The sequence below is a fragment of the Stenella coeruleoalba genome (genome assembly GCF_951394435.1).
Source record: "Stenella coeruleoalba genome assembly, chromosome: 7".
NCBI lineage: Eukaryota > Metazoa > Chordata > Mammalia > Artiodactyla > Delphinidae > Stenella > Stenella coeruleoalba.
The window spans coordinates 79,254,395-79,280,903 of NC_137153.1; the positions used below are offsets into that span (position 1 = coordinate 79,254,395).

A 26,509-nucleotide genomic window follows, 5' to 3' on the forward strand; every position below is an offset into this window, starting at 1 on the left:
TAAAATACTTTTAAAAACCTCCATGTTGTAAAATGTTAAGAAATGTGTCAGCCAGTCTAATAATTAAGAGAAATAGTCTCCAAAGTTTGCAGCACGTGTGTATGCTACAGACATAATTTTAGGCACAGAGAAGCATTATAGGCATTGGGAGGAGAAAAAAAAAAAGACTACAGGGGCTATTTCCCATGCTTCGAAGCTTTGCCAAAGCCACTGGTCTCTGGGGGGAACTATATTTGTTACATATGGCGTTGGGGAGTCATGACTCCTTTGCCTGTTCACAGCAGTCTGTGTCTGTGTCTGTGTCTTCAGCCTGCAGGGATCCCGGTGTGCCGTTGCCTGTGAAGACGGACGGTACTTCAACGGCCAAGACTGCCAACCCTGCCACCGCTTCTGCGCCACCTGTGCTGGTACCTTCTCTCCCAGTCCTCTTGTTTATCCTTCTGGCTCTGGTTTGGCTTTTGTTTACCTGTCTTTATCCATCACTCATGCAAACCCATTTGATATTTTTAAAATAAATGCTGGAGAAGCATGGGTCTCTTCTGATAATCATGCATGTATTCTCAGAAGTCAGACGTTAGTAGCCCATGCTCGTTGAAAACTTAAATTTCCCAGTGATACCTCCTTCGCTTTCCAAGGAGATTTGATGTTTTTGGCAAATGGGTTCAATGTAAAACTGGAGCATTATTTTTTCCAAAGAACATAAGGAAAAGCACAAATATCATAATTATTAAAATTACAACCTATTAAGGCCATTTTAACCAACTATGCAAGAAGCAGCTCCTCATGCAACCTCTTCTGAGGTTTTGTTTCTGTCTTCGGCATCTGTCTTGCTTTTAAGGAGCAGGTGCTGGTGGGTGTATTAACTGCACAGAGGGCTACTTCATGGAGGATGGGAGGTGCGTGCAGAGCTGTAGTATCAGCCATTACTTCGACCACTCTTCAGAAAATGGATACAAATCCTGCAAAAAGTAAGTGGATCCACCCCTTAAACCCTAGTGTTTGGCTACCGGGTTCCTTATTTGACTGCCTTCATAAATAATATGAAACAGAATTATTAATGAAAAATAAGGTTCAAACATTTACCTGTGGACACTGTGCTGAACCTTTAACCCAACTGATTTTTTTTTTTCACCTCAGAAGAACTTAAAACCTCTAAAGTAATATTTCTGTTTCAAATGCATGCTCTCTCCCCTTTAAAATCATAGTCTACCTGCTAGGCTTTCTTTAATGTTGTCAAACCTAGCAGTTATTGTAAGAAAAGACTTTTGTGGCATCTTCAAAGGGAGAAGATTAAGTTTAAGACATTAAGAGGTTGGTAGCAAACACATCTTCTTCTGTGCCTGATGTGCAAAAGGATGATAAATTGTACATTGTCCCCTTAGATGTGACACCAGCTGTTTGACATGCAACGGTCCGGGGTTCAAGAACTGTACGAGCTGCCCCAGTGGATATCTTTTAGACTTAGGAATGTGTCAAATGGGAACCATCTGCAAGGACGGTGAGTACAACTGCTCGTTTTGATCTTCTAAGCAAAGTGTGATCTTTCTACCTTAAGGTCTAATATATTTCCACTTGAAAATGAAACTCTCAAGCGTGCCCCAGATAGGACACGCCCAATATCTTGTTGGCGTTCATTCATCTGGAACTTCTACCCTCAATGGGTTTGGTTTTTTGGTGGTTTTAATTGCAAGAACTAAGGCATCCACTAACCAAGATGGCACGAGTCAATTTTTTTTTTACGTAGTAAACTTGGTTCTTTACAACTTTAGAGTTTTGGGTTCACAGCAAAATTGAGCAGAAAGTGCAGAGAGTTCTCATATAGCCCCTGAGTACCCTACGCACATACACAAACACACACACAAACACTCCCATTATCAGTGTCCCTCACCAGAATGATATGTTTGTTATAGTTGATGCCTACATTGACACATCATTATCACCGAAGTCTATAGTTTACGTCAGGGTCCACTCTTGGTGTTCTATGAGTTTGGACAAATGTATGAAGACAAGTATCCACCATTGTACTATCATACAGAACACCTTCACTGCCCTGAAAATCCTCTGTGCTCTGCCTGTTCCTCCCTCCTTTCCTCCCCCTGCCCAACCCCTGGAAACCACTAATTTTTTTACTGTCTTCATAGATTTGCCTTTTCCAGAATGTCATATAGTTGGAATCATACATCAAACACTAACTAGAAAAGGCTACCTACTGTATTTTTTCCAGTCTTTTGGCATATGTACTTTTCATCAGATTTTTAAAATACTGTATACATGGAGTTTTGTATCTTGCTTTCTGCACTAAGCATTTAGATAAACATTATCCTATGTTTTTACAAAGTCTTCAGAAACTTCATTTTTAGTAACAGCTTAATATTCTATCATGTGGAGATGCCACAGTTTATTGCCACGCTCCTCTTATTTGGATTGTTTATAATTTTGATATGTAAATATCAAATGGTATCTGAATCTTTCATTAAGCTGTGATAGATAGGCATCTATCTAATGACAGAACCAACTACAGATTGGTTCTAATGTTAATGTTGGTCTGTTTTTCTTTTCATTGCACCAGTGGTTCTCAATCAAAATGCCAGGACCCCAGACCTTCCCCAAAGATTCATTTAAATTGGTCTTGGGGTACAGTTTGCGCACTGATAGCTTTAGAATCTTCTCAGGTATTTTTAATGTGCCGCCATTCCCCCTGACGATTTGGGAAATACCAAGTTCTCTCCCTTTTCTAGCCTCAGTTTCCCCATCTATAAAATGAATGAATTTAAATTAGTCCGACTCCAGCCTTTTGTGAACTTTGACTCTCGATATAATTCATGCAGAGAGGGCCCTAAAATTTGTGGCTAAATTTTTTGCAGAGGTGCATCTCAGTGATGTAGAAAGAAAATGTTTTGAACCACCCTTGTTCTAAACATCTTCGGACTGTTAGGAAAATAGGAAAATAAAAAACTATGCATTTGGAACAGTTTTCCCTGATAAAATCATTTCCCTGGGTTTAATCTTTGTCTTCTTTTGAATGGTTCCTCTTCTGGAAATTTCATAAGAGGCAGAAGAGTGCTGTGGTTGGGAGAATGGGGATTCAGGAGTCAGAATGCTGTCATTCATACCTAGCCTCCAGACCTTGGGCAGGTTATGAGCTTTTCTGGGCCTCACTTCCCTCATCTGTAAAAACGAGAAGGATAACGCTGTCGACCTCATATGGTTATTCTACAACTTCCCGTTAGGAATCTCAAACATCAGAAAGATCTGAGCATGCGATGGCATGCATAGGAACATCATTTATGGTCTCATATCCACAGAGGATCACAGGTGACTCTGCATCTTCATAGCTTTTCTAATGTATGATTGATCTGGCCGGGACGGGCAGACCTGCTCAGGCTCTGTGTTCAAACTTTTCGTGGCCAGGGCTAATTCTCACCACACAACATGGAGGTGAGAAGACTGAGGGATAGCACCCCAGGTACTATGTAAGTATCACCTTTTAGTTACCAGCCAGTGCTCGTTTGAAATTTTCACCCACAGCACTTGGTACCGGGCATTTCAAGGTTTGCGATGCTTAACGGCTTTCCCTAAACCACAGTAAGCATGGGATAATTTATGCCAGTGGCACTTTGGTAAAAGTGGAGTGTCAGGATGGCAGGCAAAAGTGGAAAATGAAGAACCATGATCTGTGATGAGTCCATTTTCAGGTCGGTTAAAGGAATGAGATCATTGATGGCTCACCAAGGCTTTTCAAATCACGTGGCAGTTGCATTCAGGGATGTGCTATTTATTTTCTTTCAACTGTCATATTTCAGTGATTCTAAGACATACTTTTTTAATATATTTTAACAGCTCTGGAATCAGATGCATCTTATAATTCATGGCAGCTTACAACTGCTTTTGATCCACAGGTTGATGTGACATAGTTGTCATCGCCTGTGACTTAGTCACAGATATGTCTAGTCAACTGAGTTAGGCACATGATCACTCCTACTTGTGTTGCATTTACTTGCACTTCATAATAGCTTGAACAAGTTAAACTATTTCTCAATATTCAAAGGAAGAATTATTACATAAGCCCAGAAACAAAACAGCATGTTATATAAATTTAACTAATACTTTCAATAAGCATAAAACTAATATTCTGATAAGAGACTATTGTGTCACCATTTAATATGAATTTTTTTCTTGGTGGTACTTAAAGTAGTGGTGCATCTGAAATCCAGTGTCTTGGATTCAGTGAAATATAGTATAAATGACTGTATACGCTCTGCTCTAGGTAACTCCGAAAAGAAAAATTCCTTGCCTATATTATTATTGATTTCTAATTTATTCTTTTTCTAATCTTTTTTTTCCTTTCATAAATGGATACCAATCACATTTACCGTTGGACTGGAATATCTCTCCTTGAAAACAATGCTGTTGACTGAAATCACTTTGGGTGGACCAAATTTCTTCCTGTTGACTGCTCCCGAATGATCTCTTCCAATCCCCCCAATCTGCCTCTCTGGCCAATCACAACCTTCTTCCGTGTGTGTCCATCATGCTGCTCTCGTCCTCAACTTCCCCTCTCTCTTGCTGACTTCCTGGAAAAGCAACGGAAGAGTCCTGGGCGGAAGGAGGCTTCTGTATGCTAGTGAAAAAGAACAATCTGTGCCAACGGAAGGTTCTTCAACAACTTTGCTGCAAAACCTGTACATTCCAAGGCTGAGCTGCCATCCTAGATTTCTTTGTTCCTGTAGACTTATAGATTACTCCATATTATTATTAAAAAGAAAAAAGCAAGCAAAAAAAAAAAAAGCAAGCCACCTCTCTCTTTCTTGCTCTCTTTTTCTCTCTCTCTCTCAAATTTGTGCAGGGAGATGGTGAACTGTTTTGTCAGAACTTAAATGGAAAAAAAAAAAATAAACCTACAACAAGCCTACCTTTTATAACTGGGTGTTTAGTGCTAAACAGCCAGAACCACAGAGACAGTATTGTATGACCAAAGCATTTGATGCCAAAATTTGACGTTAAAGTAATGATTTGACTTCCTGCCCTGTTTTTGAAGGTCCATTTCTTTTCCTTTTGCATTTACTTGCTTGTTTCCCCTTTGAGACGCCTAAAAATATACCTTTCAAAAACATCACAAGAGCAGACATAGATCAAAATGAAACAGAAAGCTCAGGCATCCATCATTTCTCATGCTTGAGTCCACTGTTGGGGGAAATGGCAGAAAACCGGACCTAAGGGCATTAAGAACATCCCGCAGAGTTGTGTTCAGTGTCGTCTGTCTTGGTTTTTCACAGTTGACCATTGATACTTTCCACACATAATTTACTTCATGCATTATGTGCTGGTTTTGGCATTATGCCCACTTGATAAGTCTGCTCCACTGGTTTCATCCAATAGACTTGCTGCTACTGGCTTTTCCATGGTAGATTCGGTTATTTCACATACAGCTGGTCGAATGGGATTGCTCTGCATAGTCAAAGTGGTGATGGACAGAATGCAAAGATTCACAAAATAGCTGAGACTGATCCGGCTCCCCCCAAATCCAGAGTGTTCACTTGTAAACCCTGCACAATCTCTTGGTCCTATTCAGCCATTATCCCCATAGCATTTTTTTTTTTTTAAGGCCATCAGAAATTCCATGTGTTGTAGTGGGAAGCATTTTGGATATGATGAAGAAAATTTCTTCCTGGAGTCAAAAGTTTCTAAAAGGTCCTGTATTTTTAAGAAATGGAATTTATTTAAATAATATTTAAGCTCGTGCCCAAGTTGGCCGGGCAACATTTTTCAATGGTGCTTATTAGAAGTTTTTTTCATCTTGTCATTTTAAGAAAATAAAACTGGAAATGGAATATGGGCAGCATGATTGTACCCTCCTGGTTCTGTTCTCTTCCCACTCCTCTGTCCCTCTATAACCATGCTATGATACACCTGTCCACTGAATGTCACTGAGATCATCTGTTTTCTTGGAAATATCTTCACTGGTTTTCTATGACTCCCCAAACACATCCTGGAATCTAGCAGACTGAATTATGTGAAGACTGTTTGGATCAGTGGTCAAAAATGAGGAAACCTGATAGATCTTTTTATAACTCTGAGTTTCTCTGTTTAGGAGAGGATAGACTGATATCAAGTTTCTTCATGTTTCATATCAAAGCTCCATTGGTGACCTCATTTGCTTTGAGAATGACCAGCCATCTTGCAAGCTTTAGGCTTCTGACAGCCTCACTTCCAAGATGTCACTGGCCTCACAGATGAGAAGAGGAATGATATCAATATAGGTTATCCTGGGAAGTGGATGCTAACTAAGGTCCCCATCCAAGCAGCAAGGTAGTAAAAAGCCTACCTTGAAAATATGCATTCCTAGACATCAAAGTTAACATTGAACCCAAGGTAAATAATGAGTATAAAGTCTAATGACCCTCTTAAGAGCACTGTAGTGATACTGAGTCACGTAATGATTCATATGTAACTAGGGAATCAACTGATTTTGTTGAGTAATTTTCCTCTTCATAACACTTCAGGCCCTTCTGACCCGAAGAAAGCAAGTTAGTCCCAGGTATGGCATGTAAAGTCTTACATTTAAAGGCACAGTCTCTAAGTGGACAAAAGCAAGTGAGAGCCTAAAGCAAGGTCAAGCAGATGGTGAAACCAGATTTGCCTGCAAAGAAATCCATTTAACTGAACCCACCCATAATATATGAGGCACAAAGTTACTATGAAGGGAAAAATAAAAATGATGTCTGTGTTCTTAGACAAATAACTATCAATCTGACAGTCAAAATCATTGGGGTCTACCAACATGTGTTCCATTTCTCACTGACCATGCAGGCACACATTGTGGAAATACTGGTTTAACTACTAGTGGTTACTGCCTCGTTTATCTACAGAATATTATTAACTAGAACATAATGCTTTCAAAGTTTAAGTTAATGTTATATATTATGTATAAATATATATATTCATAATGAGATATATGTCATGGATAGTACAAAGTTTGGAGACTTAACAAATGCTCTAACCTCTAGAGACAAAAGTCCTATCTTCTGTTTTCTTTTGTCTTTTGATTTTTCATTAGTGATCCATTGTCAAATCCAAATCCACTTTTACTGAAAAATACTGTACATGTGTAAAATGTTCAGTTGTTTTTTTGTAAAATATAGTAGAATGGTTGTAATTGATACTGGCCAAAATCAATGTTATTCCATATTTTATTTTTTCTATTAAATTAACCTAAGTTCCTGTTTATTTCATCTGTTCGTACCCATGTGCAAACATCTCTGAAAGGGTGAGGTCATGAGAAACTTCTCTGTTTCCACATAGACGCTGAATATGGAGGAAAGGGTGAGGTGAATGAACCATCTAAATAAAGTTGGGAAAAAGGGTGAGCAGAGGTGGGAACTGAAAAAAAGGAGAAAGTAACAGCAATAGAAGAAAGGATCAGTTTAGGTTTGGTCATGAATGTATGTTAAATCCCATTTTTAGTAAGCAGACTGTGAAAAAAATCTACAGAGGTTCGGTGCGGTTGCTTTTGCATTGTACAGATGCCATGTCCAGTGAAAGGGCCGCCCGGACCTGTCCTTTCCCTGGTTTCCCCCAGGGCATGGACTACTGCGTACCCGCCAGTGGGTGTATGGAAGGGTGGGGACCAAGGGGCTGGGCACAAAGAGGTCAGGCAGCAGGGGCAGGTGTGAAAGCTGTTATAGAAGATGACCTTGTTCAACGGGCTAATATCCTGTGTTTCATTGTTAGTTGGCTGTATCCCTGGATGCCTAGAAGGTGACTTTTCTAAAATCAATCTCCAGTACATGCCACAGGGTAGGACTGTATAGTTAGCAAAAAAACAACCGTGGATTATAGATCTTTGTGAAACCTGCTTGAGATGGTCACTAGCCTTGAAAGTTCAATGCCCTGTCTTCTGCAAAAAGAAATGAGAAATCAACAGAAGTGACACACATATTGCGCTCCAATTAGGTTTAAAGATCTGGGGATACAAGAAGGTATAAGAGAGACCTGCTGCCATGAAGTCCCACTACAGAAATGGAGAGAAACTAATTTTATTGACCACTTACTATGTGCTGTACAATATGGGAATATAGAGTATATATATACTGATATAAATATATCCTCTTTTAAGTTTCACACAAACTCTAGAGCAGAGACATGTATTATCCTCTGTTTGTAAATGAGAAAGCTGAGGCATATGGACTGAAATAAATTGATTGGGATTACATAACCAGACTCAGAATAATAAAAATAAAATTCAGTATTAAGACCATTAATACTAAGTAGTGAATTCTAAGTTCAGACAGGCAGAAATTCCTTTGAATTGGATTGGTCAGGCCGAGTTTCCTAGAGCTGTCTGGACTAGCATTGGTTCTTGGAGGATGGCTAAGGCTTAACTAAGCAGATGGGACTAAAGCAGGAGGAGCGTTACCGGTGAACTTGCTGCACAAGAGGTGTTCAGGGAAGCAAGCCAATTGTTTTAATGCTTTTTAATCTAATTAGCCCGTTGCTACAAAGGACAGTGATTCAACATTTGATGGACCAGTCAAGAAGAATCGACATGTTTACACTTTCCAAAAGATGCCCATTCCTTTCAATTCCCACACCCATGGAAGACCTTGCCAATCATCAAAATCCATCTGTGGATTGATCAGCATTTTCTCACCTTTCACCCCAGTATTAGGGCCTTATCATCATGCTACTGATCTATCAGACTCATGGTTTTCCACCCAACAGTCTACTCTTCCTTTTGAGGAACTTGCACACTGAGTGCTTCGTAGACAAGGGCAGGTAGTTGTTGTAGTAACTACTAAATTAAAATTTCTCCATCAAGTGATCAACACTGTAGGCACATCTGAGTATGGAAATATTAAACACCCCATCCCCCTCATGTAGAAAGAATACCATGCAGCTAAAATATAAGTGGGCATGCATTCTCAACTGCTTTCATATGATCATTCAGATTCGCACAAAGGGCAATGACAGACAGCAGCTTGACCATTATGGAGAAAACTGGAGGCAACTTCCGCTGTGGCCTGGCCAGCTCAACACTGCCGCCTTCCATCTGCTGATACAAAATGGCAGCGGGAGCACAAAGGCCAGCTGCAGCCCGACCTCACCTGGCCCAAGCTGGGCCCTGGGCCCCAAACTCAGTACGTGTCAGTGACAAAGTATGAACCTGCTTCTCCTGCCTGGTTGACAACCATTTCCAAAGTTATTTTTGTTGCAAACCTATAAAATCTGAAATTCTCGGCAGAATACTTAGGAGCCACTGACAAATTTAGCAGGGCATAGCCGAGATGGACTTAATTTCACTGTGGCTCATTGGAGCAGCTTGGCAGTAGAGATGGGGCTGTAATCCATACAGTCATGTCTCCTGTTCATCATGAGAGGTGAAGATATGGCCCAGAGTCAATTCCTGGGCGAGAAGGCTGCAGTTGTGCAGCATCACTGAGTCTCAGAGGGCAAGTCTGGGACCTGGGAATGCCAGCAGTTCCTCCCTACCTTCTACCTGCAAGGGACTTAGAAGGATGTTTGACTGTCTTATTACTGAAAGATTTTCTTGCAAGATTTCTTCTCTAAAGGGCCACTGTTTGGGTCCCCTGCCCCCAACAATTGTTGCAACTGTTGCTTTTTCAGGGCCAGGCATCAGGCAACAAAAGATATTTTGCATCCCCACTGCTAGAAGTTTCCAGAAACATTCCCTGAGGCCTGAATTGTAAGACCCTTTTTCATTTTATAAAAGAATACATTATTTTAAGAATACAGTGTTTTGAAGCTGGCAGAGTTCTACTAAAATGGCTTTATTTAATTTTGCACCCCAAAAAATCACAGCGACCTATAGAAACTAACTTTCTGTTGCAAGATTCACAACAAGTCAAGGGTGTGACTGAAACTCAAGCCCACAGCATCAACCTTCTACACAACACTGCCTCCTTTTTATGAGTACCATAGAGAAAACAAGTCCGTATGTGTTGCAAGGCAGGGGGTAAGAGCCTTTTCCCAAGCGTGGATAGAAAGCACACTGTATCCCTGGACTTGGCTTTTTCTCCTTATGAGCCCAAATGAATTGCTTCCGTAAATAAACTTTGAGTCCCTGTCATATACCAAGCTCTGAGGTCCTTCATGCCCTCTTCAAGCTAATGGTCTAGTGGGAAACACAGATACAAAAATGCATGGTTATAATATGAAGCTATCCAATAAAGGGCTAAAAGTCCCATGCCTTGCACGATAAGCTTTCCAAGGGCATCCAAAAATAACGTGAAACATTCAAAATAGAGTTGCCTTTCAAATGTGCAAAATCAAATGATATTTTAATTAAATATCTACAAAATGCAAAATGTCAAACTAGTCAACTGCAGCTCAAAACTTAAGCAATCACATATAATTGAACTTAATGTGGGATAAAGCTGAATTTTAATATGTTTGATATGATGTGGGACCCACAGAGGTAGGAGAACTTAGGATCTGCTGGGTTCCTAATTTAACCCTGCAAAGGAGGGAGAAATTTACTCTTCACGGGGGGGAGGAATATATTTATATATATTTCTGATCTCTTCCCTCAAGATTCCCACCTGTAGATCTAAATAGCTACTTGCCATTTCCCTTCAGATATCTAATAGACATCTCAGAATTAACACGTCCACAATAGACTTCAGACTCACCAATCCCCTAAACATCATTATCACCAAGTGTCTCCCATCTCAGCAAATGGCATTAAAATACATCCACCTAAATACCCATCCATCCACCATCTGCTCAAACCTGAAACCTAGAATTCCTCTTTTTTTTTTTTTGCGGTACGCGGCCTCTCACTGCTGCGGCCTCTCCCGTTGAGGAGCACAGGCTCCGGACGCGCAGGCTCAGCGGCCGTGGCTCACGGGCACAGCCGCTCCGCGGCATGTGGGATCTCCCCGGACCGGGGCACGAACCCGTGTCCCCATGATCGGCAGGTGGACTCTCAACCATTGCGCCACCAGGGAAGCCCTAGAATTCCTCTTTTTCCGCCCCCAAATCCAATCCATGAGCGAGGTCTCATTAACCACACCTCCAGGATATATCTCGAAGTGGTCTACTTCTCCCCATTCCATAGCTATAATTCTGGATCACACCACCATCCTCTCCACCCTAAACTACTGCCAGAGGCTCCTAACCAGGTTCCCCGTTTCTCTCCGCCTCCTTTCCTCTTTTTTCTCTCCTCCCCCATCATTCTCCACACAGATAGCAGAGTTATTCTCCAGATAGCAGAGATAGCTATTACAACTACAAACAAACTACAACTACAAAATCTGATTTCACCTCTCCCCATTCACTCAGAATAAAATCTGAACTCCTTACCTGAGATCTTTCTGATCTCTTCTCATGCTTCCCTGCTCATCATATTCTAGTCATACCAACTTTCTTTTTGTTCTTCAAACAAAACTAGCTTATTTGTGCATCCAGACCCCTGCTCTTCACATGGCTGGCTTTTTCTCATCCTACAGGTCTTAGTTCAAAAATAGCTTCCTCGGGAAGCAGCTCCACACCAGCCCACTTTTTTGGTCTTTTCATAGCACGTACCACAGACATGACATTCTATCGCTCATTGACTTGATTATTGTCGGTCTCTCCCTCAGCTCTGCGACAGCTGGGGTTTTGCCCATCTTGTTCACAGCTGTATCTTACAGGTCTAGCACAGTGCCTTGCTTAGTAAATATTTGTGAAATGAATGAATAAAAAGGCGTCAGAGAGAAATGGCATTAGACATGAGCCTTGAAGGATAAGCAGGAATTTGTCAGTCAAAGAAGGTGAGGATGTTGGAGTAGGACTTGCGAGAGAGAGAGAACCGGTACAAAGGCACAAAACCGTCAAAGGGCTTGTGGACTGAGAGGCAGGGAGTGGGCAGGATGGGCAACTGAAGGGAGGGAATGGGAAGACCCCAGAGGTCAAGTTGCAAAGGGCTAATAGGAGGAGCTGTTGCCCTTCCTCCACCTCCTTGTCCTCGGGGTCATCAACCCTCTTTTCAGAGAGGCTAATTGACTTGCTCAAGGACCACATCGAGTCAACTAGTGGCTTCCTGCCAACAAGTTCGGGAGACATTCAGTGAGACTGAATGCTGAGGACGCTGTAATCTGCTTCAGTCCCCAGGGGACTGATGGCTGCTTCGAGCCAGCTAAATGAAAGGACAGGGTACTGAGCGGAGCTCAGCTGTCAGATTAGCTCACATGAGAGAAGGCAGCCCATGGCTTCTCTTCCCTGGGATGTCCACGGCCAGAGCAACAGATGTGGTAAGGCCTGTTTGCAAGGCCTGTTTGGGGACAAGGGCTGGCTCAGAATCTTCTTTTCCTTCTAAGAGAAAACCCCTTGCCCTCTAAACTGTCATTACCAGAGATGAGTAAAAGGAAAGAAAGTAATAAGTGAGCAACTCCCTTTCATAACAACAGAAACAGTAACTCCCGTATATGGAGTACTTTCCTATGTGCTAAGCACTGTGCTCAATTCTTTATGTGAGTTATTTCATTCGATATTCCCAATAGCCTGACCTTATTCTCTTTTCACAAATGAGAAAGCAGATGAGGTAAATGCCTAAGGCACCCCAGTGGTTAAACGGAAGATCTGGGATTAATTTAAATCCATACGATCTGGTATCAGAGTCTCCAAGAGAAATATAAGAGCCAAGGAAGATGTCAAAACAAACTTCAGGCTGTGACCGTAGAGCCTGCATCGGGATTGTATACGTTACCTGACAGCGTCAGGTCCAGGGTCCACGCTGTCTCTTGTGAATTGAGCAATATCCACCCAGGACTACTCAGCATGGCCACATAGTGCTTTGTGTGACCAAGCTAGGAGTGGATTTCAGTATCATCATGAGAATTAGTAGCAACCAATGGGCCATCTGGGCCAAAGAAATCAGAAAGGACCTAAAGGAAATGAGGCAGTGGCTATTAAGAAATGAGGATGTGATGTTCCCTTTCATGCTGATTTTTCTTTGTCTTGGAAGCCATCATTTGCATACTCTAGCCTCAGATGAAATGAGGATGAAATAGGATGGAGATACGGGGAACACAGAGAAACATTACAATACTCCAAATCATAACATAATACAAATTCCATGAGCTCCTTTGACAAATCTAGTAAAACATAAATTCTTCTCAGGTGATATTAAACAGGATTTCCTTGACACTCATACCCATAACTGTTACAATATAATAAAAGCTAAACTATCAAGAAAATGTAAGGCTTTTAATCACGTATAGGAATGTGATTTTTAATTGTCTTTATCATTAGAAGAGCCACAGATATGACAGGAACCATGAGTCATCTTGACCATCTTCCCTTGATCATTCCCATATCTGATCCATCAGCAAGTCTACCATCAGCAAGTCAAGGGCAGTTCTACCTCCAAAATATGTCTTTGATGCATTTTCTGTCCTTCACCTGCACTGCCACCATCCTTGTCCACACCACCCTGGGTCAAGCTACTTCCCACCTGGGCTGTTGCAACACCTCCTAACTAGCCTCACTGAATGCACCCCTTGTGTCCACACTCCAGCATGTCCTCATCTACTTCCTCTAATCTATTCTACATAACAGCCAGAGTGCTCTTTCTAAAAAGTCAAAGCTCACGTGAGACTCTGCTGTTTAAATCCCTCCCATGGCTTCCCATTTCACCCAGGAAAAAGTTGAAATTCCTTTCCCTGGTCATGAAGGCCATGGTCAATCTGACCACCCACCTCTCGAAAACTCAGCTCGTACCATTCTCTCCCTTCCTTCATATTTTCTAGCAACACTGACTTTTCCTGATTCCTCTATTCTGCTTTGCAGGCTAGAACTTTCCCACATGCCATTCTGCGTACTTTAATGCTATTCCATCCCTAATCATCTATATCTGGCTAGCACATTTATTACCTGGGTCTCAGTTTAAATGTCATTCTTCATTTCCTGATCCTTCTAGACAAGGTTAGATCTCCTTATTATAAGCTCTCATCCCTGCCTCTACTTTACTTTCATATCAATTATATTACAAACGTCTAGTTCGTTGTAGGAGTATCTGTTTGTTGTATGTGATTCTCAGTACAAGGTTTGTTCCATGGGGACAAAGTCTGTAAATGTCTTACATCTCATGAATCTAGCAAAATGTCTTTCATAGAGTAGGTACTTGATAACTCTTTGATCAGTAGTAGATGAATAAGTCAATAAATGAATAATTGAGTAAGTAACAATTTACTCAGGAAATTGCCCTGGACCAGTTATTGGTATAACTAAGTTTTAATCTTGATTCTGTATAACTTCAGTATAGCCCTCTATGTGTCCACCTCAGTTTCCCCATCTTCTACATCATCCCTGTAAACCATTCCAGCCCTTCTGCTCAATGAAAAGGTGAAATCCCGGGAGATTTCATGGAGATTCCATCACCAGCCCTAAAACACACACAAAGCCTTGGTCACAAACTCAGTAAAGCTAAAGCTAGGACCTTGCCACTAAAAGCATGCAGCTGGGAGTTGGTTGGTGTGGTGACAGAGTTCTAAAGTGTACCGCCCAGATTCCCATCCATTCATTGCTGTGAAGGGACTTTGCAGATGGAATTAAAGGTTACTATCAACTGACTTCAAAATAAGGAGATTATTCCTGAATTATCCATGCGAGCCCAAGGTAGGTCAGAGGGACGTAGTAGAAGGAGACAGAGAAGGCATGAGGCAGAGGGGATCAGAGAGATTCGAGATGAGAAAAGGATTTGACTCTAGTTGCTGGCTTTGAAGAGGCAAGAAGGAAGCCACGAGCCAAGAAATGCATGCAGTGTCTAGAAACTGAGAACAACCCCCAGCCAACAGGTGACAAGGAAACAGGGACCTCAGTCCTGAACGCTGCCATCAATTTGACTGAATGTGGGGCAGATGCATGCCCAGAGCCTCCAGAAAGGATGCAGCCTGAGACACATTCATTCCAACCTTTTAAAACCAGGAGCAGAGAAGCAGCTGAGCCACACTGAGCCCAGACTACTGACCTACAGAATGGTGAGAAAATAAGTGGGTGTTTTGGTAAGCCATAAAAGTTATGGTTACTTGTTACAGCAGCAATAGAAAACTAATACATATTAGCTTATTTTCATAGCTGCGACCTGAAGGGCAGGCTTCTGATTAAACACGTATGTAAGGGCCCACTCTAATCTTCTCCAGATATCTTAGAGGGCAGGTGCTATCTTTTTACTCTCCCTTTGCCATGCTACAGAGAACCATACCTCCCCAAGGGGAGCTTTTCCACACGGCTAGTGCCCCAGTTTTTGTGGCTGAAGTCCAGGGGCCAGGAGGGCTTGCATTCCTGGGTCCCACAGGACTATAACAAACAGTCCGTGGCTGGCGACCATCCCCAGGGCACCTGTGCATAGAGAAGACTGAAACATACCCCCAATCTCTCTGTCAAAGAAGCCTGTGTGCTTGCTTGGAGCTTCGGCCTGAGAGCAGACTTCTGATTTGGCACACTGTAGGGTCCTGTGAAAATTTGCTCCTGGGACAGAAGCCAGTGGATGCCGTCTTGGCACTCTCCCTCTGCCTCACTCCAGGTGGCTGGTATCTCCCAGAAAGGAACTTGTACAACTTGTCTGGCCCCTGATCTTGTGACTACCACACAGGGGACACATCTACATCACCTGGCTCTGGTGGCCAGTGGGGCTTACCCTTGCAGTCCCATAGAACTCCATGTGTTTGCATACTTTAAAAGCTACTGCCCGAGGGTCTGGTTTCCAATTAGGTGCTGACTGAGCTCCTCCCCTTTGGGACACTGACAGCTCTTGGCACTCTCCAGCTACTGGGACCCACCAAAAATAAAAATAGGCTGCTTGGACAATCACAGAGATTTGAGAAACAACCAAGATCTAAGGCAGGACTGAATGACAGGCTTCCTACCCTACACAAGGTCACTCCTTCAAGACTGGGAGAAGTGGCTGTTTTATTTTATGCATAGAAACCAACACAGAGAGTCAAGAAAAAATGAAAAAACAGAGGAATATGTTCCAAATGGAAGAACAAGATAAAACCTCAGAAAAAGTCCTTAATGAAAGGAGGTAAATGATTTGCCTGATAAAGAGTCCAAAGTAATGGTCATAAATATGCTCACTGAACTTGAGAGGAGAATGGATGAACACAGTGAAAACTATTAGACATGGAAAAGAAATGGAGGAAGACACTAGTAAATGGAAAGATACTCAGTGCTCATGGAAGAATTAATATTGTAAAAACGTCATACTACCCAAAGCAGTCTGCAGATTCAGTGCAATTCCTAGCAAAAGTCCAATGGCAATTTTCACAGAAATAGAACAAACAATCCTAAAATTTGTATGGAACCACAAAAGACACCAAATAGCCAAAGTAATCTTCAGAAAGAACAACAAAGCTAGCAGCATATTGATTCCTCATTTCAAATTATATTACAAAACTATAATGGTCAAAACAGTATGGTGGTATTGGCATAAAAACAGACACATAGATCAATGGAACAGGATAGAGAATGCAGAAATAAACCCATGCGTGTATGGTCATTTATATTCTGACAAAGGAGCCAAGAATATACAATATGTAAAGGATAGTCTTTTCAATAAATGGTTTTGGGAAAACTGGATAGCACAAAAGAATGAAACTGGACCACTATGTAACACAATACTAACTTAAAATGTATAAAGGATTTGAAGATAAGACATAAAACTACTAGAAGAAAACATAGTGGTAAGCTCCTTGTCATCTGTCTTGGCAATAACTTTTTGAATCAGACAACAAATGCGAAAAATAAGTGCAATTACATCAAATTAAAAAGGTCTGCATAGCAAAGAAAACCATTAGTAAAATAAAAAGGCAACATTCTGCAAATCATATATCTGATAAGGGGTTAATATCCAAAATATATAAAGATCTCATACAACTCAACAGCAAAAAAAACACACAATCTGATTAAAAATGGGCAGAATATCTGAAAAGACATTTTCCCAAAGAAGACATCCAGATAGCCAGCAGGTCCATGAAAAGGTGCTTAATATCACTAGTCGTCAGGGAAATGCAAATCAAAACCACAATGAGATATCACTTCACCCATTAGAATGGCCATTACCAGAAAGACAAGAAATTACAAGTCTTGGCAAGAATGTGGGTAAAGGGAACCCTTGTGCACTGTTGGTGAGAATGTAAATGAATGCAGCCACTATGAAAAGAAGTTTTCTCAAAAAATTAAAAATAGAATTACCATATGATCCAGCAATTCCACTTCTGGGCATATAACTGAAGGAAATAAAATCATTATCTCAAAAAGATATCTGCATGCCCATATTCATTGCAGTATTATTTACAAGAGCAAAGATGTGGGAACAACCTAAGTGTCCACTGATGGACTAATGGATAAAAGAAATGTGATACACACACACACACACACACACACACACACACACACACACGTGCGCAACTGAATATTATTCAGCCATAAAAAAGAAAGAAATCTTGCCATTTGCAACAACATAAATGGACCTTGAGGGCATTATGCTAAGTGAAATAAGTCAGACAGAGAAAGACAAAACTGTATGATCCCACTTATATGTGGAATCTTAAAAAAAAAAAAAAAAGTATCTCATAGATACAGAGAACAGATTGGTGGTTGCCAGAGGCGGGGGTGGGAGGGTGGGTGAGATGGGTGAATGGGGTCAAAAGGTACAAACTTCCAGTCATAAGATACACGTCATGGCGATGTAATGTACAGCGTGGTGACTACAGTTAATAATATTGTATTGCACGTTTGAAAGTTGCTAAGAAAATACTTCTTAAAAGTTCTCACCACAAGAAAAAGAATGTTTGTAACTATGTATCATGACAGATGTTAACTAGATTTATTGTGGCCACCATTTTGCAATATACACAAATATCAAATTATTATGCTATATACCCGAAACTAATATGTTATATGTCAATTATACCTCAAAAAATAGAATAATTTTAATTAGAAAAAAGGAAAACTAGTACAATTAGAACAGACCCATTCAATCAGAATATGTATTTCTGCAATATCTCAAGATGATCTGTGAACACAGGAAAGTTTGAGATGCACTGCCATGGACGAGCACCTCTTTCCAGAGTGTGAGAAGCCTACCCTTGATTTACTGAGAGCCACTGCTGCAAACGTCATGTTGCTGAAGGATGCACGCTGAGGAATTAGGCAAGCTGGTCCTTGGCTGGCTATTAACCAGGCAGAACCGAGGCAAGTTTGCAGCACTTTGGGTCAAAGAAACAACTAGTGAGCAGCAAGAGCGTTCTGATGCCCAGCCTGATTAGGGAGCCTGAGAGACCCAGCTATTTGACTGAGGGTGTGAATCGGGAATTTGTTTACAGGCTCCCAACACTGGCTCTCAGCAGTTAATGGGGCAAAAAATTCTGCCTGTAGCTACTTTAACAACCCAGCCAGCTCGGCAGTAAGCTGTGCCTTGACACCATCTGTACTCATTGAGTCAAAGGGCTCTGTCCTTGTGACAAGTTTCCATGTCTGTTCTTTGCAATGAGCTGTATGGTCAGCCACAGTTTGGGCAGATGGACAAGTGTGAGCCTTATCCTCCTCTACTTCCCTTAGTACAGATTCCAATTTATCATTGGCTTCCTGATAACCTACTTTAGGTCAGGCACAGCACTAGTGCCTTCTGTGTTCATTATTTGGCAACTCAGTGTGGCTGTCCCCATTTCAAGGTGAGGGATCAGAGGATTCAAGTGGTTGATTGCTCTCTCAAGGCCCTGTAATTAGCCAGGTTTCCCGCTCCTAGTTTAGTTGTTTTCCTCCAACAGCAAAGCTGGCCCTGTCTGTTACTCTTCTATCCACATTCCAGCCTTCCAAAGTCCTCCTAGCCAGGTGGCATATCTTCCACCACCCCTACCCATTTATGTAGTTTTGAGCAGAGACTAGGTTGAACCTAGTACATTATACTAACTAAGTCTCCATCCATCTCTATCTAAATGAGTCTCAATCCATCCATTCCAGGAGATCGTTCAATGTCACGGTTACGTTCACAGGATATGAAGGGAGATTGCTGGATTCACGCCCTGGCTCTGTCACTTACTAGCTGTGAGATCTTAGGAAGCATGCTTAACCTCTCTGCGTCTCTGCTTCTCCACTTGTAAACTAACGATGATAATCATCTCTCCCTCCTAGGGATGCTGTGAGGATTAAATGATTTAAAATGATTAAAGCACTTAGGACAGCGCTTGTATGTATTAGATACAATATATGTTGGTTATTATTATTCCTAAGCTGAAAACTTTGGATTCATCCTTGATGCCTCTTGCCCTACATCTGACCTATCACTAAATCGAGTTAACTTACCTCTTGAGTGGGTCCTCTTCCCTCCATGCCACCACTACCACATGAGGTTAGCTACCAATATCACTTGCCAAAAGAAATCTGCAAACCATTCTCCTGGACCCTCTCCAGTTGCTGCTTTACAAAGAAGCCAAAGTGGCATCTTAAAAATGCAAATCTGATCACATACTCTCTCGCTGAAACCTGCTGCTTTTTAGGTATATCTGGGAACTTTTAAGATCTGCAGGTTCTGCCTCCCCCACCCCAATTTCTTCTCTCTCTCCCTGTCTCCCCTCCATCCAGTCTGGCCTCCTTTCAGGCCCTCACACTGGCCAAGCCTCCTCCTGTGTGGAACCTTTGCAGACGTGTCTCCCACTCCCACTCCCTGTGTCCGATTATCTCCTCCCTCAGCACTGCTGGAGTCACAATTTCACATTTGCTTTTGTGATTATTTGACTGATAGCTGTCTACCATTCCAGACTGTAAGCTCTATGAGGGCAGGAAGTGCATTTGCTTTTTCTCACCATTGTATCCTCCATACTTAGCGCAGTTACTGGCATATAGTATTTGCTCAGTAATTTGTGTTTTAATGACTAAATGAATGAATGAAAATACTACGGCATAATTTTAGAGGCAGGACAAGTAAGGTTTGGTGCTTCCAATGGTTTGACTCCTGCTTGGCGGGAGGGAGGGTGAGGATTAAATTATGTTAGATCCAAAACTTCAAGTCATTGGCTCGATAACTGTTGATTTGATGCAAGCTTTGCCCACGTGTCGCAAACTATTTGGAAGCAGCTGAGCCACACAAGAGGAACAACCGGAAGTTGGTTCGGCAAAGGTATCATCTCAAAATACAGAGGTCTTAAGGGTTATATAAAAACCAGAAGCTGAAAAATAGACTTTACACATTCTCACTACTTGACACCTATTATTTCTTTAGGGAATACTGCCTAGAAAGATCTTATCCCCACCAAAATATATACCCCTTAGTTCGCTACTATCCCACTGCTAGGTTAGATCTTATTCTCTCCTCCAGCTCTGTGGCAGTAAAACTCCATGATCCAGACCTCGAGAATGAAGACCCACCTATGCTGTTCCTACAGAATACAGTGTGAGGAAGTGGCCAGACATCTGAAGACCACGGAGGGCTTCTCAGGGTTGACTGGAGCAACTTTACCTTTGATATCTATGCTAGAAAGGCAGCTGACTAATAGATATATCATCTGGGAATATTCAAGCTCACTAAATCCTTCATGAGACTGGGAGAGCATGAGGTCAGGCCTCCTCCAGAATTGATTTCAGGCCCTGCCCCATCCTGTGATATGTGTTCTCTGGGCTTCTGTTCATTGTAGTTCGGGCTCTCTGTCTTGTAAGCTCCAAGAACACGGGGGTCACATCTAGTGCTGAGAATTCCAGATACACGTAGGTGCTTTAAAAATGTTGATAATGGTGTCAACAGAAACAACATCAGTCTCCTTTTGTTGTCTCAGGCTAATTATCAGATAACTAAAATAGAATAGAGATGACGTTTATCTGTAGCTAAGGGTTTCATAGCAAATACTCTGCAGGCAGCAAGCAGGATTTCTGCCTCTGTGTTGGATTCCTCCTCTTCTCTCCCATATCTACCACTGAAAGACCTTATACCGTAGTCACCAATCACTACGCAAAATCTGGAATATCGTTGCACCATGCACGCTGGCCACTTCCTACTGCCTGTGCTGATACTAACTCAGAGTAGCAAGCAGCCTGAGCCTGGGCCGAGATGGTGACCGTCCTTCCAAAAGACTCTAAGAAGAATAGCATAGAGCAGTGGTTCTCAAACTTAAGCAGAGAGCAGAATCTGGAAAGCTTGTTCAAACACAGGTTCCTGCCACCCCACCCCAGAGTCTCTGATTCAGTACGTTCAAGGTGGAAGCTGAGAATTAACATTTCTAATAATGTAATAATTACATTTCTAGTAATGCAATAACCAGGTGATGCTGATGCTGCGGGTCCCACCTTGGGACCCCGCTTGGCCATTTACCACGTAACCTTGGATAAATTACTTAATCCCTCTAATCCCTACTTTCTTCATCTATAAAAAACAAGTAAGAAGAGCAGCCTGGGGCTTCCCTGGTGGCGCAGTGGTTGGGAGTCCGCCTGCCGATGCAGGGGACACGGCTTCGTGTCCCGGTCCGGGAAGATCCCACATGCCGCGGAGCAGCTGGGCCCGTGAGCCATGGCCGCTGAGCCTGCGCATCCAGAGCCTGTGCTCCGCAACAGGAGAGGCCACAACAATGAGAGGCCCGCGTACCGAAAAAAAAAACAAAACAAAGAGCACCATGGCTGAGGATTAACCAAGATGATGCATGGTGATATACATGGGTGCAAACAAACTACCCCCTCCCTCGGCAAGAGAAGGAACCCCTTTCCCGGTCCCATGCTCTGCCCTGACTCTCTCAGGGCTGCAGGATGCTTTTAGTGACTCTCCCTGGCAGGGCTGCTGTGGAACATTTGGGTGGTGGGCAGGGCACAGTGAATTCAGTCTCTGGCTGCCTCTCTCCAGAAGTGTCCTGCCTATAAGGGCTCCTCAGCCCACCTCACAGAGAGAGAACAAGGCTCTTGCGTGACACTTCTGCAAGAACAGTATTCCACGTGGCTTGCTGCCCTGAGACTGAGAGATTAAATGACTAATCCCAAACGCACAGCTCTTAATGGGGAGCTCCACAGTTAGGATGACACATCATCTGACTCTTATACTACGACTTGCCCTTAGAATCTTGGTCTATCAGTTTCCCGCAGCTGCTGTAACAAATGACCACAACCTGGTGTCTTAAAACAATGCACATTCATTCTCTTACTGTTCTGAGGTCAGAAAGTAGGTAGTGGGTTCCACAGGGTAGAAATCAAGGTGTTGGCAGGACCACCCTCCCCTCCTCTCTCTAGGGGAGAATCTGTTTTCTGGCCTTCCGGTGTCTAGCACTGTATACCTTGCACTCCTTGGCTTGTGGCCCCTTCTTCCATCTTCAGAGTCAGCAGTAGCATCTTTAAATCTCTGTCTCTGCTGAGGTCATGATGTCACCTTCTTCTATTAGTAAAATCTCCCTCTACCTCCTTCTTATAAGGATACTTGGGCCCACTCTGATAATCAAGAGAATCTCCCAAATCAAGGTCTTTAATCACACCCGCAAAGTCCCATTTACCATATAATGTAACATTCACAGGTTCCAGGAATGAGGACCTGAATGCCTCTGGGAGCCAGCATTCAGCCTACCACCCTCGGAGAGATCAGCTAACTCTTTGAGCCACCACTTTTTCATCAGTAAAACAGAAATAATAATATAGCCTCATGAGAATGTTGCTGCGAGACACACTTCAAATCACTAAAGAAACGTTTATTGGGTTGTTAAACACAAAAGAGCAGAAGGCAGCATTTATCTAACATTAATTCATTAACGCTATTCATTTACGCACCTTTTACTAAACACTATGTGTCAAGTACCGTGCTAGACACAGGAGACGTAATAGAATGAGGAACCCCGCCTTTATGGGTTTTATAGTGTCATAGAAACAGATAAATGCTAGAGAAAAAGTGACCTGACGTGTCAACAGGGGCTATGAAAAGAAATCGGAGAGGAAATGCTCTACAGGGATATCATAGTAGCTGTTGTCAGTCCTCTGGGCAGGAAAAAGGAGTGGAAGGATAGAGTTGGAGAAAGGGGCCAGGAAGTGCCAGGAGTTTCTCCCACTTGGAGTCTTGGGTTGGAGACACTGGGGCGCAGTGTGAGAGATGAGCTAACAGTGCAGACCGGGGTCCAGTTGTGAATGGTCCTACGTGCCCTTTAAGTGATCTGGATTGCATCACGTGCTCCAGCGAGCCACTGAAAAGTTTAAGCAGCACTTCCTCAATATCCCATCCCCTACAGTGCTCCAGGGCTCCAAGCAGGAAATCCTGAAAGCTCTGGCCTCCTTATTCATATTTAAACATCAAACTTGGCAGAGTTCTCTGTGAAGTGGTACTGGTTTCTTTCTTTTTTAACTTTTTAAGATAGTTTTATTGACATATAACTGACATACAAAAAACCTACACATATTTAATGTATACAATTTGATGAGTTTGGGCATATACATACACCCATGACACCGTCACCACATTCAAGGTAATAAACGTATCCATCACCTCCAAGGTACTGGTTTCTTTAAGTACCTCCTGCCTTTCATTGAGACCCTTTGTGATTTATACTTTCAGAATTTTACTTTTAGAGCGTCCTGATATAGTGAGCCATCATCTCCCTTAGACTCCCTGTCAATCGCATTTTTAAAGCACTTGCTCTTAAAAATATTCTTATACCCCCTGGACCCCATTTAACCCCCTACTCTTTATGGTTCTTTTTATGAGAATGTCCAAAAGGTAGATTTTCTGTATTAACTATTAGTGCCTTAGGTCGACCACAGTAATTCTGATTGCTCACGCAATCTTTTTTTTCTAACCTGGGTGGTTTTTCTGAAAAGTGGGTTGATGAAAATTGTGATGTGAATTTAGTTGAGAACGCCTGCTCTCCTGGACGCATGGTCCCCAGTCTGCTCCATCCCTCCACTTTACCGCCAAGGTAACACCCCTCCCTAATATGCTTTTGTCAACCAGTATTCTCTCCATAAACTTCAATAAACTGGCAGTACATTTCTGTGCTGGAAAGACATTTTGCATTAAAAAATTGGATGCACAGCGGGCATTCTGCCTGGGGACCACATGTCTAGGAAAGCAGTCATTTTTAACTAAGGATATTACAAGCCTAGATAGAATAGGGCTGGTGTACACTGAAGCACAAATGTCTAGCCTACTGGAAGCAAAATTACCGTACTGCGTGTTGGTAATTGACCTTGTCAACTAGCTTTCAGAACAACTCCAGCCTAATGCACACACTCACTTCTCGGGTTCTATAGCTGTTGTTTCTGGATCTCATTACATTCTATTTGCAACCTGCATCTCTACCACTGCCTCTCGCCAGCATGCTCTGATTTGCTTGCCCTCTTTGCCTTGTTTTTCCCATAGAGTTGATTAGCTTCTTTTTTTAATTAATTTTTATTGGAGTATAGTTGCTTTACAACGTTGTTAGTGTCTACTGTACAGCAAAGTGAATCAACCATACGTATATCAATACATATATCCCCTCCCTTTTGGACTTCCTTCCCAGTCAGGTCACCACAGTGCATCAAGTAGGGTTCCCTGTGCTATACCATATGTTCTCATTAGTTATCTATTTTATACACAGTAGCAATAGTGTATACGTGTCAATCACGATCTCCCAATTCCTCCCCCCACCCCCCACCCTTTCCCCCTTGGTATCCATACATTTGTTCTCTACGTCTGTGTCTCTATTTCTGCTTTGCAAATAGGATCATCTACACCATTTTTCCAGATTCCACATACATGCATTAATATACGGTATTTGTTTTTCTCTTTCTGACTTACTTCACTCTGTATGACAGTCTCTAGGTCCATCCACGTGTCTACAAATGACCCAATTTTGTTCTTTTTTATGGTCCATAGCACTGATTAGCTTCTAACCATACAAAATTTACTAGTTTGTTGTATCTGTGATGTACACGCTATCTCCTGGGCTTCACCAGGGAAGAGACTTGTGTTTTGCCTACCGTTGTATCCCAAATCACTGGAAGTGTGCCTGGCGTGTAGTAGTTGCTTAATAATTATCTTAAATGAATGCATGCATACATTTCCATGGAGCTATCAGCTTCCAGGTGACTCTCTTTTGCATTCCTAATTCCAAACACGTCAATTTATTTACCAAAATGTTTTGACCACTTTTATCACTTGGCAAATAGCGATCCAGGAGACAGCCCGAAGCTCAGTCCTGTGGGAAAACTCTTGAAAATGGTATAGATCACAGGCCTCAGAGTTATCTCACTGGAGGGACAATGGAGTCATGATCTTTATGCACCAAATCCCTGGCATTGATGGAGGAAAACTCCACGGTTAGTTCCCTGGTTCTCCTGGCCTGCCACGTGCACCGGACAGAGCAGCCTTCCTGCACTGGAGAAAGCCTCACACTGATACAAGCAGATACTCTCCCCTGGAAGTTGGTTTCCACACACTGATGTGGCCACAGGATGTGTGCAGGGCACCAAAAAAGTCTGCTACAGCTCACAGGGAGAGCGGCAGGGGATGAGGCCAGCAGTGGAGGCAAGGGCCAAAACTTGAAGGCTCGTGGATATCCTTCTTTGGAGCTTTATTCTGTATTGAGGGGACAGCACTGGAAGACTTCAGGTAGAAGAGCAGTATCAAATTCCCATTCTGGTTAGAGTAGACAGAACAGGGGTGAGGTGGGTAGAGCAGATAATGAGTCCCAGAGACCAATTAGGAAATTAAATCTATTACATGGGATAGGAAAGACTGGGTGAGAAGTCCTGTGGTGGTGCTGGAGACGGAGCTGAGAGACTGTGAGGGATCAAATGTGGGGAAGGGTGGGGTTGAGCATCGGATCCCCGTACTGGCTTTCCCGATCAGATGGTGGCAGCACCCACCTACACAGTGCGTATAGGAAGGATGTAGGTACTGGCATGAGATGCTAAGTCTTGTTGGACATTTTGGGTTGGAAATACCTGTGAAGTGTCCAGGTGTTGAGTCTGTGGGCAAATGGATATAGGATTATTGAACTCAGGAGACAGATCTGGACTAGGAAAAGCTATTTAGGAATCTCCACTTTATAGAAGATGTTTGAAGACAAGGAAGCAGAAGAAATCCCAAGATAAATAACTAGAAGTTTACCATGTGAGATAAGTTGAATGTTACCGTCAACAACCTTCTGGTATCAAGTCCTTTGCCAACCTAGAGAAAGCATGGCTTCTATCATCTCTGAGTGTTGCTTTGCCTTTATTTCTCTCTACAATTTCCCTAAATGATTATCTTTCCCCCTCAACATAGCTGAAAATGGAGAGGGGACAGACAAACGGTGTGATTTGGGGAGAGCTGGGTAAACTGTCATTGTCAGCTTTTTCATCTGTAAAAAAGGGATCTCGTGGGTGGACATCAGCTTGCCTGACAGTCAACTGAAGAAACTTTCTTGAGATGTAGGCTTTCCGAAGTGCTCTCTCTCCCGAACACAAATAATATCAAACTCATGCTCTTACCTTACCAGGCACTTAGCCTGGTTGGTACAAGGACACTCCTCCCTGCACCTTCCACAAGCATTGCCTCTGCTATAATGATGAGCCTTTAACCTGCTAATGC

General features: G+C 42.4%; 1 protein-coding gene and 1 long non-coding RNA gene across 8 annotated transcripts in view; one reads left to right on the forward strand and one right to left on the reverse strand.

Moving 5' to 3' along the window:
• Nucleotides 1–7,244, forward strand: part of PCSK5 (proprotein convertase subtilisin/kexin type 5) — a 318,106-nt gene extending 310,862 nt beyond the window's left edge. For 5 of the 6 annotated variants that reach the window (XM_079925980.1, XM_079925984.1, XM_079925983.1 and 2 more), the window contains exons 18-21: nt 310–407; nt 839–968; nt 1,383–1,498; nt 4,584–7,244. In XM_079925980.1, the coding sequence (XP_079782106.1) occupies nt 310–407; nt 839–968; nt 1,383–1,498; nt 4,584–4,699 (460 nt within the window). In that variant the 3' untranslated portion in view covers nt 4,700–7,244. The remainder of the gene's footprint in view (nt 1–309; nt 408–838; nt 969–1,382; nt 1,499–4,583) is intronic. The other variant, XM_079925981.1, reaches the window with a different exon arrangement.
• The window catches only part of LOC307188610, a 94,375-nt gene that overhangs the window by 21,198 nt on the left and 46,668 nt on the right, over nt 1–26,509 (reverse strand). The gene's annotated exons all lie outside the window — the stretch shown is intronic.